The sequence below is a fragment of the Sminthopsis crassicaudata genome, chromosome 5, assembly GCF_048593235.1.
Source record: "Sminthopsis crassicaudata isolate SCR6 chromosome 5, ASM4859323v1, whole genome shotgun sequence".
NCBI classification, from domain to species: Eukaryota; Metazoa; Chordata; class Mammalia; order Dasyuromorphia; family Dasyuridae; genus Sminthopsis; species Sminthopsis crassicaudata.
The window spans coordinates 230,451,111-230,464,381 of NC_133621.1; the positions used below are offsets into that span (position 1 = coordinate 230,451,111).

The 13,271-nt window shown below is 38.2% G+C and overlaps 1 protein-coding gene across 6 annotated transcripts in view; it reads right to left on the bottom strand.

Annotated features, from left to right (window-relative positions):
- Positions 1 to 893: 893 nt before the first annotated feature.
- Positions 894 to 13,271, bottom strand: part of TMT1A (thiol methyltransferase 1A) — a 46,905-nt gene continuing 34,527 nt past the window's right edge. For all 6 annotated transcript variants that reach the window (XM_074270390.1, XM_074270395.1, XM_074270396.1 and 3 more), the window contains 2 exons: positions 5,352 to 5,946; positions 894 to 2,970 (listed from right to left, as the gene is read on the bottom strand). In XM_074270390.1, coding sequence (XP_074126491.1) covers positions 2,734 to 2,970; positions 5,352 to 5,946 — 832 coding nt within the window. In that variant the 3' untranslated portion in view covers positions 894 to 2,733. The remainder of the gene's footprint in view (positions 2,971 to 5,351; positions 5,947 to 13,271) is intronic.

A 13,271-nucleotide genomic window follows, 5' to 3' on the forward strand; every position in this document is an offset into this window, starting at 1 on the left:
TCAGAGATATGAACCTACAAGACCTTTTATTTTAAGGTTAGCCCTCTATCCACTACACCTTGGTATTTATTCTATACACATACATTCTAAGACTAGCCTTCTATCATGCCTTAGTGTATATTCCCTACATACACACAAACCCTCAAAAATAGTAAAACTTCATATGAACTTGGAAGAAGACTACAAACATTGTGTATTTAAATAGTTCTATATTGCTAAAGGTTTATGTAAGATTTTATTTTTTGTTTTGTATGTTTAGTTGATTTTATTGATTATTAAATTGTAATTATAATTATTAAAATGTAAATTGTAATAGAATCAGCCCAGTCTCAGAACCTGAGGGACTTACTTGTAATAAGAGCTGGTTTCAAAGTACCTCTGGTACTTACTAGCTGTGTGATTTTAGGGAAACAACTTTTTTCATTTAATTTTCCTTTTTTTTTTTTCAATTACATGTAAACAAAAATTTTTAACATTCACTTTTTTACAATTTGAATTCAAATTCTTTACCTCCCTCTGGGCTCTCCCTACTCCAAGAGAAGATTATACAGATGTAGTCATGCAAAATGTTCTCATATTAGCTATGTTGCAAATGGGTAAATCATTTAACTTCTGTGTACTTACTAAGTTGTATACTGGTTGCCATCTGTTTGGATAAGGGAGTTTCCATACCAGAAGCTTAACCATTCTGACTAAATTACAAGTTCTTTCCATATTTTCATGTTAAACTGATAATTATAAATTTTTAAATGAGGGTACTGTATGTTATCTTTAAGATTCTTTTAAGATCCAGCAGTGACTGAGATTGTAAGCTCATATACAGATAGCATAATGGTTCAAAATAATGGCTTCCTAGAAATATGAAGAAAAATGACAAAATATCCAAAATTTAATAAGATATAACACCTCATTTAATTTGCTTTCCAAAAAAGAATAGAAATTTCTTTATTGATTAAAAAAAAGTTGCCTTTGCAAAGTCCTCTTGAGACAAATACCAAACTTATTACAATACATGTAAGTAAACACACCACAATACCAAATCCAAGAAATTTTCCAAAGATAGAACAATTTACACCTACTTCCAAAGCACTCAGGAAAATAAACTAGCTTCTCATAATAGCTATTGCACAAGCCACTCAGAACAAAGAAATACTCCTGCCCAGGGTTAAATGGTGAAGAGCTGCTTGGTTCACCTATTAACTTGAGCTTATCTAGACTACAATGTCTACAACTTTCTTGATTTCTAAGGCTCATCCCTATTCTATACAAAGTTATTGCACCTGAATGATAAATACTAAAACCAAGAAGCCAAAATATATTAAATAATCTAATTAGACTCATTAATAGCTATGAGTGATTAGGTTCTCTCCTTTTCTTAGTAACTAGAATAACCTGGGGATTAATAATCCTAATAAATGCATTTGGCTATGGCTCGAGCAGAAAAATGTTTGCCCTTCTAAGGGACACAGTAGGAAGAATACTTGAGTATGGAGTCTGAGGGTACATATTGCTTCTGCTCTTTTTTCAGTTGAATAAACTCATAATTTGGATGTAAGCATGTATGTGTATATAAAACACAGATATGTATACATAAAGCATGTAAACACACGCATAAAATTTACACCCAATTATGTTTGTCCACTTACATCCATATGTGTGTATGTTGGTTAAATTATATAACTTGAACTAGTCACTGGACTGATTTTTTTTGTTTTTTGAACCTCACTTGTGAAATGAGGATTGTTGTGAGATTCAAGTAAATAAATTATATTTATCAATCATTTTTATTACATTTTAAAGGTCATCCAGGTCCAACCTACTCGTTTTACAGATAAGTCCCAGAGAGGCTCCGGGATTTGCTCAGTCACACAGTTCCAAGATTAAAACCTAGTTCTATCAGCTCCAAATCCAGACCTTTTTCTACTATATGTGCTTTCTCTGCTTGTCTCAGTATTTACTTAAGCATTTGTGATCTGGTGCTTAGGGTATTATTATTAGGACTAATTATATTTTAATATAGGGGATTTTATCTCATAGGATACAATATAGCTTTGTGTTTATATATGCTCAGAATAAGCTGTGGCCAGCGTTAAACATGTGTACAAATAACAGCCTATGGAACTTGAGAAAGGGAAAAGACCTATCTGAGCAGAATGAATTGTGGTACTTAGGGTACTAGTCTCAAAAAGTCCTGCCGTTGAATCCTGCTCATCTCTTTTTGGGAATTTGTTATATGTCATAGATTCAATTAGTAAGGACTTCCATGTTTGGTTTCGTAGATTATCAACTTTGCTTCTTCCCCTCCTTTCTATTGCCAAAATCCAGACATTATTAACAACAAGAGAGTGGGTGGGGGAAGGCAGGGTGTCAAATCCAATTCAACCTAGCTCAGTTAACTACAAGAGTAGGATGTTATATTATTGGAAAAGTCAAAGGTGCTGAACAGAATGTGATTTTGAGATTATTTTGGTATTCCACAATAAATATTTCCCAGTCATTCTGGATAGTTGAGATCTGGGTTGCATTTTTTTCATATTTTCCCAAGAGAAGATCAGGATCTAGAAATATATAATACAACAGAGCATCTTTCCCCATTCTGATTTCCCCTCCTTTCAGTGTGATACAAAGAACAATTTCTTTTCTTCCCCTTCCTCATTCATTACCACAATGTTTTTATATTTAGTTTTAAAAGAAGAGAACACTACTCCCAGAACCACCACTCCACTCATCCAATTATTTCACGGCATAGCCGAGGATATGAGGTCGGACTATCTTCCAGGAGAGGGGTGCCTGCAGATGCTGGAGGTTTAGCTTGGAAAAGCTGGCCTGTTCCAGGGCTTTCCAGGTCTCTCTGGTTAAGTTGCAACCATCAAACAGCAGATGCCATGTAGGCTGGAGAACCTGTTGCCAGAAGAAATTCCAGGTGGATGGTTCAGCTGCCACATGCTCCATGAAATAAAAAGCACCTCCCTAAAAAATGAAATAATTTCAGATATTTTAAACCATGGAAAGTCATAAAGTTCATTCATCTTCTCCAGCTTTCCTTCATCCACAAACTAACAATTTCAGGGGTTCCCGAGGGCCAGATGTGGCTGCTGAGGACGTTTATTCGGCCTGCTGGGTTATGGCAAATGGGCTGAGGGCGGAGACAGTGTGAGTTTTTGTTTTTACTACAGTACGGCCCTCCAACAGTCTGAGGGACAGTGAACTAAGCCCCCTGTTTAAAAAGTTGGAGGACCATTGAGTCCCATAAATAATTATTTGTTGAAGAGGAAACAAGGTAGTCTTAGATACATTGTATCTCATGAGAAGCTTTTAGGTGATTCTTTCAACCTCCTCCCCCCACCCACTCCTTCTTTTCCCCCCAAGGATTCACCTTGAAGCTGCCAGCCAGAATGGAAATCCATTGAGCAGGAGAGCTATAAACAATCTTGTGAGACTCCAAGGACCCAAATGAAAATTTGAAGAATGTTTGGTATAAATAAGTGTGGGTGTTTTTTATTTGAGGAAGATAGATATGTTCCAGACTCTCCCCTGCTTCACCTTTTTAAGACATTTTTGTCTTTGGGAGGAAGGCAAAATCTGCCTCCCTTCCCAATCTTACCCCTTACAAAGAATTAGGGTTTGGCTTATCTAGTTCAATAAAGTAGTCTTTGGGTTCTTAACTGTTTTAGTGTTGTGGACATCTGTGTCCTGGTGAAGTTCATGAATTCCTTCTCAAAATAATAATTTTAAATACATAAGATTATAAAGGAAATCAATTATAATTAAATACAGCCTTCACAATTAAAAACAAAACAAAACAAAACAAAAAAACAATCACAGACCTCTCCAGATTAAGAACCCCTACTATTCTCTGGAAGACAAATAAGGGGACCAGATCTGATTCTGGGTCTGGGACTGCAAAAAGACATCAGTTGTAATCTTAGACCCTGATAACTTCCTGGAATCCTTGCTCTAAAATAGTCACAGGCAATGACAATTTACTAAATATAATTTTTCAGGTGTCCTGGACTGATTATCTGAAGAAAAAGCTATTTGAAGTAGACCTTAGTTGGAGGTGTCAGGAGGACATATAGCAAGGGAGAGTTCACTTTAGACGGCCACTGGATAGCTTCCTATTTTAACCAATTATTTTTCCTAATTCAGTGCTAAGCTCTAGTATTTTTCCATGTTTCTAGTAGACTAAGAATCTGATAAACATACTCTCAATCTAGCAGACTTCAAGTTAGGTATCCTGGTGTACTAATATTTTCATGAAATATTTTCTAAGAATTTATTACACAATTTATTATATATTAATAATTATTTACTCATTAAATCCAAGAATTTAAGCTCCTGAAAAATCTTCCAAGAATTTATTATAATTTTATGTCAATTATTGATTCATTTAATTCAAGGATTTATGAAGAAGATTTTTTTTCTATAATATTTCTTAACTTTACCAGAGAGACAGCTGAGGCAAAAATACACTTGATGCCTTATTTATCTAACCTGAGCTATCCCAAATGTATTCTGTTTTCTTAGCTATGGCTGGGGAGATGCCACCCGAGTAGTCTGTTTTATTTCAGTAAATTTATGTCTGAATTTCTCTCTTCTTTGGTGTTAATATTTAAGTCCTGGAGCTTTCTTTGGTGTTAATATTTAAGTCCTGGAGCTATCATAAAATATTAATACAATAATAATAATGGAAAGACTCCAATCATTTTCAAACATTTTCTTAGAGCAAATGTTGTATTGCTTCACAGAAGAAGATAAGACTGAAATCACTAGGAGACTTTCCAGAGCAGATTTTATATGCAGCTTTCTATCTACCAGGAGGCTTTTGATAGTTGTACTAGAATCATTTTCTAGCATTTCAGAGCCACTGTATCTGTGTTGTAATATTGTAATTTCATCAGAAAATAATAAGCTTTTCAGTTTCCTGGGCAAGACCACCCAGCCACAGTCAGTCTGATAATTCAAGCCAGCACCCTTTTTTACGTTATCCAGGAAGCAGACTATGGCCATGGGGGAGTCAGGAGCATTGTTTTGCACTCTTTGACTTTGCCACTACATACTTAAATAATGTCAGACAGGCTATTTTACCTGTCTCTTCCAACTTTAGAGAAAAAACCAAAACACTGAGGAGGATATATTAGGAGGCAAAGACCTTGATGCAATCCAAAGAACATGAGGGATTTTGGCCACCACCCACAATGCTTTGATATAACCAGTTGTTTTCCTTTATTGTGAATGGGTAAAAGAAAGGGGCTTTGACTGAGCTAGAGGACTAATTCTTATCCTGGATTTTTAGAAGGGTCCTAGGCTGTGCTGACAAGGGCCCTTGTGATACCCTCGCTACAACTCACCGGCCTCAGTACTCGGTGCACCTCTTTGAGGAATTTCTCTTGATTCTGTACAGAACACAGGACCAGGGTGCAGACCACCACATCCATGGAGTTGTCTGCTATTGGATGCATGTCTTCCCCTGAAGCCACTAGGAAGCGTTCAAACTGGAGGTGCCGGTTCTCAGCAATGCTTTGGATCAGGAACTTCTCAAAGTTGGGATTGGGATCGATACAGGTGATCCTGCAGCCAGGAGGGTAGAATTTAAAGTTGGCTCCAGTGCCACAGCCAACCTCCATCAAGGCCAGCTTTCCCGAGGATCCTGCAAACTTGGGCAGGTTGCTAAAGAGCTCCTGCTTCTTAGATGACATCTCCTTGTTGTAGCTTTTAGTGAACTGCACCATGAAGAAAGGAAAAAGCTTTTTGCACATCCAGCTCCACAGGCCCAAGAAGTGGAGTAGGAAGATGGGAAACACGGTGATTGAGATGGCCAGCTGGAAAATGGGGATCATGAACGCCATGAGTCCAGAAGGAAAAAGTGCAGGCTGTTTTCTGAAGAATTCACCCCTTAAAGGTTCAGGACCCAGCTCTTTGGTTATTATAATCAGATCCAAAAAGCTACCAAGGAAAAAGGACAGCCTGTGTCAGAGGAACTTGGCTCAAATCAAGTCAGTTATGGGCAGCTGGCCCAGATTTTTGCCCAGTGAGCAAGGGCTTTAAGGGCTGAGTCAAAGCTCGGCTCCTCCCCGTCCTGACCTTACCCTCCCTGCAGCCCCTAACCTTTTACCTAAAAAAAAAAAAAAAAAAAAAAAAATTCCCACCGACTTCCCTTTTAGTGTTTATGATTTGTGGCTGTTCTGTGACGGTATTTTTGTCTGTCTGGGTTTGGGTTTGCCTTGCTGGGCACTTCTCATATGTGCCCTGTTCCTGCTTTTTACCATGAAACAGGAAGCAGTGTGGGGGAGTTTGGCTAAAATAAAGCATTTCAACAAAGGCAAATTCCCACTTTTAAAGGAAACAGGGATTGGGGGAGGTAATTATGCTAACAAGAAAGACAAACAAGAACTCTCTTTTACCCTCAGGTTGGAGAACAGAGATCAGCCACTGGCTCAAGAGGGTGGGATTAAAATCTGAGCTAGTTGAAAACTTAAGCTCCCCAACATTCAGTTTCCTTATCTGTACAATGAGAATGTGGAGTGATATGACTCCCTAAGGACTTTCCAACTCTAGGATCATGATCCTGAAATCCCCAAATTTAAAGCAAGAGGTGAACATCTGTCTCGCACCTTCCTTCTCAGGGTTATCTTCTGCATGTAATGCTGGAGAAACTGAGCAAGATTAGTTTAATTAGTTTATTAGTTTAATAGTTTGTTAAATAGAGATCCATGTTTGCTCCCAGAGATGAACGAGACTATTGTCTCCAAGAATCCAGTCAACAATGTGAGTTCTCAATGACCTATATACCTGTGGCTCATCAGATGCAGAGGGCAGACTGAGGCAGGGGTGGAGCCAGGGTGCTGAGAGTGGGAACAGGACTCTGACAGGGTGGCATGAGCCTCCAGAGATGAGATGACATGAAAGGGGGAGGCACCCGGGACATGGGAAGAGGCAACTTGATAAGACAGTATCTGACATTCCAATAGCTTGGGATGGAGAGAGGCATTCTGACATTCTAAAACATAAGATCTTTTATCCTTATCAAGTATTCTGATAAAGAGAAGGGGGGGGGCAGCTAGGAGGTGCAGTGGATAGAGCACCAGCCTTAAATTCAGGAGGACATGAGTTCAAATCTGGTCTCAGACACTTAACACTTCCTAGCTGTGTGACCCTGGGCAAGTCACTTAATCCCAGCCTCAAAAAAAAAAAAAAAAAAAATTAAAAAAAAAAGAGAGAGGGGAAGTTTTGCAGAACTGAGAAGCAGGGAAACTGAGGCAGGACTGAGTCAAGGTAATTAGGGAAACTGAGTCAGGACAATAAGAGAACTGTGTGACCCCAAGTCATCATATTCTCTTTCTCTCTCAAAAAGATCATTCATTTGTATGTAACTTATCTATATTCATTTGTGAGCCTGTTGTATCTCTCAAATTTTGGTTTTAGTTTGTGCTTTCTCCAGCACCCACCACTGTGCCTGACACATAATGAATAACAACAAGTACTAACATTTATATGAGGCTCCCTCCACTCCTGGCACTGTGTTCTAAGCACTTTACAATTATTATCTTGTATCTCAACACTGGGAGGTGGATGCTTAGTGGTTAGGGGGCTTAATACTTACTGAGTTAAACTGAACCAAAAAAAAATTCTGGTAATTGAGGTCAGAATATCTCACTAGAATTAAAAAAAAAATTTGAGCCTCAAATTATCTGGAGAATGTCTTGATTATATATTTCTGAGACCTTCCAGGTCAGCATAAAGTTTTTGAAAATTTATATATATATATATGTGTATATATATATATATATATATATATATATATATATATATATATATATATATATATATATATATATAACATTTATATACAATGCTTCAAAATTAGCCAAGTGCTTTACAAATATAAAATCTTTGAATCCTCTCAACAACTCTGGCAAATAGATGTTATGATTACCTTCTTATTGTACAATTAATGATTGCTTGAGGCAGAATTTGAACTCAGATCTGTTGTGATAAGGGAGCCACCTGCCAGTGGCTGCTGGAGGTCTAACTCAGACCTGTAGAATGGAGGATGGATCTCTTCATGTGAGGGAGGAGAAGGAAGAGGGGGAGGGAGAGGAGAAGGAGGAGGAGGAGGAGAGGAGGAGGAGATTGAGAGGCAGTTGTGTTCTCTGACCTCTCTCCTTTTCTCTCTGCCTCCAATTTATTTTATTCCCAATCCACAGGGAACATCTGCGTTAATAAAGGCTGCTTTGCAATTCCTTCAAGTTTATGATTCACAGCTTTGGAGGCAGAATTGACCTGCCCCTTTACTTAAGACATGGTCCTTAACACAGGTCTGTCCCATCTCCAGGATTCTCACTCTATCCGCCATACCACCTTCACATAGTCCCTAGCTACAGATACACAGAGGCAGCAGGGTGGTGCTGGCCTAAAGACAAGGGGACCTAACTTGAAATCTGATTTCAGATACTGTGATCAAGTGACTTCACTCTGTTTGCCTCAGTTTCTCCATCTATAAAATGAGCTGGATAAATAGCAAATTATGCCAGTATCTTTGTGCCAAGAAAAGCCCAAATGTAGTCATGAAGACTTAGGCACAACTGAAATAAATGAACAAGTACAATAGACTCCTAATTCAAATGGGACACTACATTGTAGTATAGTGGATAGAATGCTGGACTCAGTCAGGAATGGTTAAGACCTTTCCTCCAACACTTATTGGCTACAGTGGCCCACCTCTTCGAACACAACACCCCACTTTCTCATTTCTTTACTTTTGCATAAACTATTCTACCTCAACCCTGAGTTAGTTTTCCCAACTTCCTTCAAGATTCACTTTAGATCCCATCCTCTTATATGAAGTCTTTCCTGCTCAGCTGCTAGAGCCTTCCCCAAAAAGCTCACATTTCATCTGCTCTGTATATATTTTTGGGTACCTTTCTTACCCTAAAGTACCATATTTTCTCCTTTAGAAAAGTGAATTCCTTGAGGTTTAAGGAGTGTTTTTTGCCTTTTTTTTTTTTTGTATTCCCAACAAGGCACCTAATAAATGAATATACTTTTTAAAATTAACTCTATGCCAGCCACTTAAAATTTTGTCATCCTCAATCTCCTTATTTGTAAAATGGGGTTATCGTTTGAACTTAATTTCACAGGATTGTTGGCTCTGATAAGCAAAAATATATTATATAAATGTAAAGTACCATTTTATAAATGTAGTACATTATTGCTATTACTATTATCATTGGTTTTATCTGGACAACTTTTTGGAGTCACCTCTTTTCAAAATTTTAGCCTGAGAACCTTCATTTTTACTAGTCTATCATATCCCTTCCCTTTGCAATCTCCTGAGTCCCACTTTTAAAAATCCCGGCTATGGAACCTCTATTCTGGCCATGCTAAGGTATTTGCGGTGCCTTGTTTGCTGCCCTCTGACCTCCTCACTCTACACGTGCCATCCTTCTATTGGCAGGAACTTTCTCCTTCTTTTCCTGCCCATTCAGATCAAAACCTGGCTCACATTTCTCTTATCTCTCAGGAGGAATGATTTTCTCTCAGATAAGTTTTTTTTTTTTTTTTTTTTTTTTTTCCCCTGTCTACAACTAGTGAGTGGCTTGATGCTGAATACACAAGAACTTTTGTTTGTTGTTCTCCTGTCCCCTGTTCAGGAAATACCTGATGTAGAATTCTATCCGTGGAGATCAGCAACTTAGGGATCATTTGTTTTCTTAAATAACTGTCTGGCACATAGAGAAATTGCATGAATTGCCCAAGATGCTAATGAGGCAGACCTTGCTAACTTCAAGGATAATTCTCTATGCATTGAATCTTAGCTATGCTAAATATATATCTGTAATTGTTCAATATAAACAATTTTTAGTTTTTTCCTATGTTCTATATCTGCATGTTATTGTTGTTCAGTTGTGTCCAACTCTTTGTGAACCCACTTGGGATTTTCTTGTCAGAGGTACTAGAATGTATCTTTGTCATTTCCTTCTCCAGCTACAGATAAGGAAACAGAGACAGAGTTAAGTGACTTGCTCAAGATCACACAGCTAGCATCTGTCTGAGGTCAGACCTGAACTACAGGAGGATGAATCTTCCTGACTCCAGGCTCAGCACTCTGTCCACTCTGCCACCTTGTTATCCTCTATATCTGCATAGTTCCAACTAAATCATAAGTTCCTTGGCGATGAAGATGATCCCTACTATTTCTTTTTTTTTTAATTTAATTTTTATTTTATTTTATAATTATAACTTTTTTTTTTTGACAGTACATATGCATGGGTAATTTTTTACAACATTATCCCTTGCACTTACTTCTGTTCAGATTTTTCCCCTTCCTCCCCCAACCCCCTCCCCCAGATGGCAGGCAGTCTTATACATGTTAAATATATTACAATATATTCTAGATACAATATATGTGTGTAGAACCGAATTTCTTGTTGCACAGGAAGAATTGGATTCAGAAGGTAAAAATAATAGTTTACACTCATTTCCCAGTGTTCCTTTTCTGGATGTAGCTGATTCTATCCATCATTGATCAATTGGAATTGGATTAGCTCTTCTCTATGTTGAAGATATCCACTTCCATCAGAATACATCCTCATACAGTATCATTGTTGAAGTGTATAATGATCTTCTGGTTCTGCTCGTTTCACTCAGCATCAGTTGATGTAGGTCTCTCCAAGCCTCTCTGTATTTCTCCTGTTGGTCATTTCTTACAGAACAATAATATTCCATAACATTCATATACCATAATTTACCCAACCATTCTCCAATTGATGGACATCCATTTATCTTCCAGCTTCTAGCCACTATGAAAAGGGCTGCCACAAACATTTTGGCACATACAGGTCCCTTTCCCTTCTTTAGTATTTCCTTGGATTCCTACTATTTCTTTGCTATCTCTTGACCCCGACAAGTTCTAAATAAAATGTTATGAGCTGATGATAATAGCCAAGAGAGCAACAGATGCTATAGTTATTCGGGCACTTTTAATTTCTCTGATGGATTGTAAACTTCAAGAGGATGCAGAATATTTTATATACTAATTTGTCCCTCAATTTCCTAGCAGAACAGCTTCCACCATAGTAGGTGCCCAGTAAATATTTGCTGAAATATTAAATCTCAAAATTATGAAAAAGGCACCAACAAAGAAAAATATCAAACAGCAGTCAACAGAGGCAATAGTACCAGTTCCTAGTACATTAGGAGTTAACACCATAATGTAGAACGAAGAGAAGGTATCAGGAAAGAGGGGGCAGAGTTGAATGCAACTTCATGCCGGGGTATTGCATTAGCTTTCTGGTTGCTGTTCCTGCCTCAAGCCTCTTTAGTTTAATATCCACTCAGCTGTCAAAGTGTATGACCTTCCTATTCCATAAATTCCAGTGAGGGATATTTGATTAATTGGATCCCTGTTTTATTTCAATCAGTATCAATCATCAGTATGATATGACTCCACAGAAGTAGTGATTGTAAGTTCTGATATTAGGCCTCAGAATTGTAAACTGAAGAGTCTAAACTCACTTGCTTAATCTTTGGAAGCTAACCAGGATCTCCACCTTTCTTTTCTTTGTTATGGTGACCAAGCCCCGTGTAGTGAAGTGATTCAATTACACAGAAAGAATACCAGCTCTTTCCCCAAGATGGGGAAGTAACCATGAACATGTAGCTATACTTGGTTGCCAGCCTGCAGCCTGCCTTTTTACCAACCTTGGATGTGTTCATAGGCTTGCTATGAGCTTCTGAAAAGTCAAGATGGGTCTCTTCTGTTCACTAGCTCATTTGTCAATCAATGGAAATCTGTAGTTTTGTATAGAACCTTAGAGGATCAAGGGCAAGGTCTACCCACCAGTAAGACTCTGTAATTCTGGTCTGCTCTGAATTGTCCAGGTATCAAACACTATAAAACTAAGGTCTTAATGAAAGGTGGAATTGTAAGGAAGATCAGAGGTCCACTCCATTAGAGGGGACCATGGACCCTTTAATAAAGTGCCATTGACCCAGAGCTCTGCCTCAATGATTTTTCTTGCAGACTAGATAATTCTGAAGAGCTCCACAATGGTTTCCCCTTTCCTCAGGAATCAAATACAAAATCCTCTGTTTGGCTTTTAAAGACTTTCATGGATAGCTAGATGGTGCAATGGATAGAGTCCAGACCATGAAGTCAGGAGGAACTGAGTTCAAATTTGATCTCAGACACTTAACACTTCTTAGCTGTGTGACCCTGGGCAAATCACTTAACCCCAATTGCCTCAGCAAAAAAAAAAAAAAAAAAAAAAAAAAATTCATACCCTGCCTCCTACCATTCCAGTCTTCTTACATCTTACTCTCTCATCCCCTCACTCCCACACTTTGTGTTCTGGTCCTCATACATAATATTCCCCAACCCAAGCTTTAAGCATTTTCACAATGCTCCCCCCCTCCATTTCTGTAATTATCTTCTTTCTCATCTTCACCTACTGACTTCACTGGCTTCCTCACATCTCAGCTAAAATCCAACTCTCTAACCATATGCCTTCCATCTCATGTAACATTGGTCTCAGTCTGATCTCCAGCCTCATTTGGGAAGAAAAGTAGCCCCTTCCATTGAACAATGAACATTCATACTCTATATAACAGTGATTTTGAACTTTTACAGATTCTTGTCCAGATCGCATTCCCCCACCCCCACCACCCAGTTCCTTATTTCCATCTCCCTTAAACTTCATAGCCCAAAGTTCCAAACAAACACCACCAATTTCTTCCACTAGGCTGTCTGGAATTTGTTTCATAGGTAACAGAATTCCCTTCATCTTAAATCTTTTCTTCTCCCATTCCTATCTTGTAGTTGTTATTGAAGTGTGACTCCCATAGACGTCACCATTCTCTAGCCACATCTTCTAGTACTAGCTGCATCTTGATTCATTGGTCCAGGCAGAAGAGTTGGAATACCCCTTGTTCTTTATTGACCCTTCCAGGCTCTCCCTATCTTAATCTCCACTAGCATCTTCTCCTTTGAGGTTCATTTCTACTATTCAGTTAAAGTTCTTGTGGCTGTTGTCTCCATACCTTCATGGTATTCCCCTTCTTCTTCAGCGAGTTCAGTACATGGTTCATAATTTTTTTCTTTTGTCCCCAATTCTTGCCCTCAGATTAGACTTCAACAAATCTCTCTATTGAACACTTACCACTCAGTTCCTCAACCTACTCACTTCCTATAATCTAATCCTCCATTCTACCTTAGCTACACATAAAGGTGGTCATATTCTTGATCTTGCTATCATTCACAAATATACCAC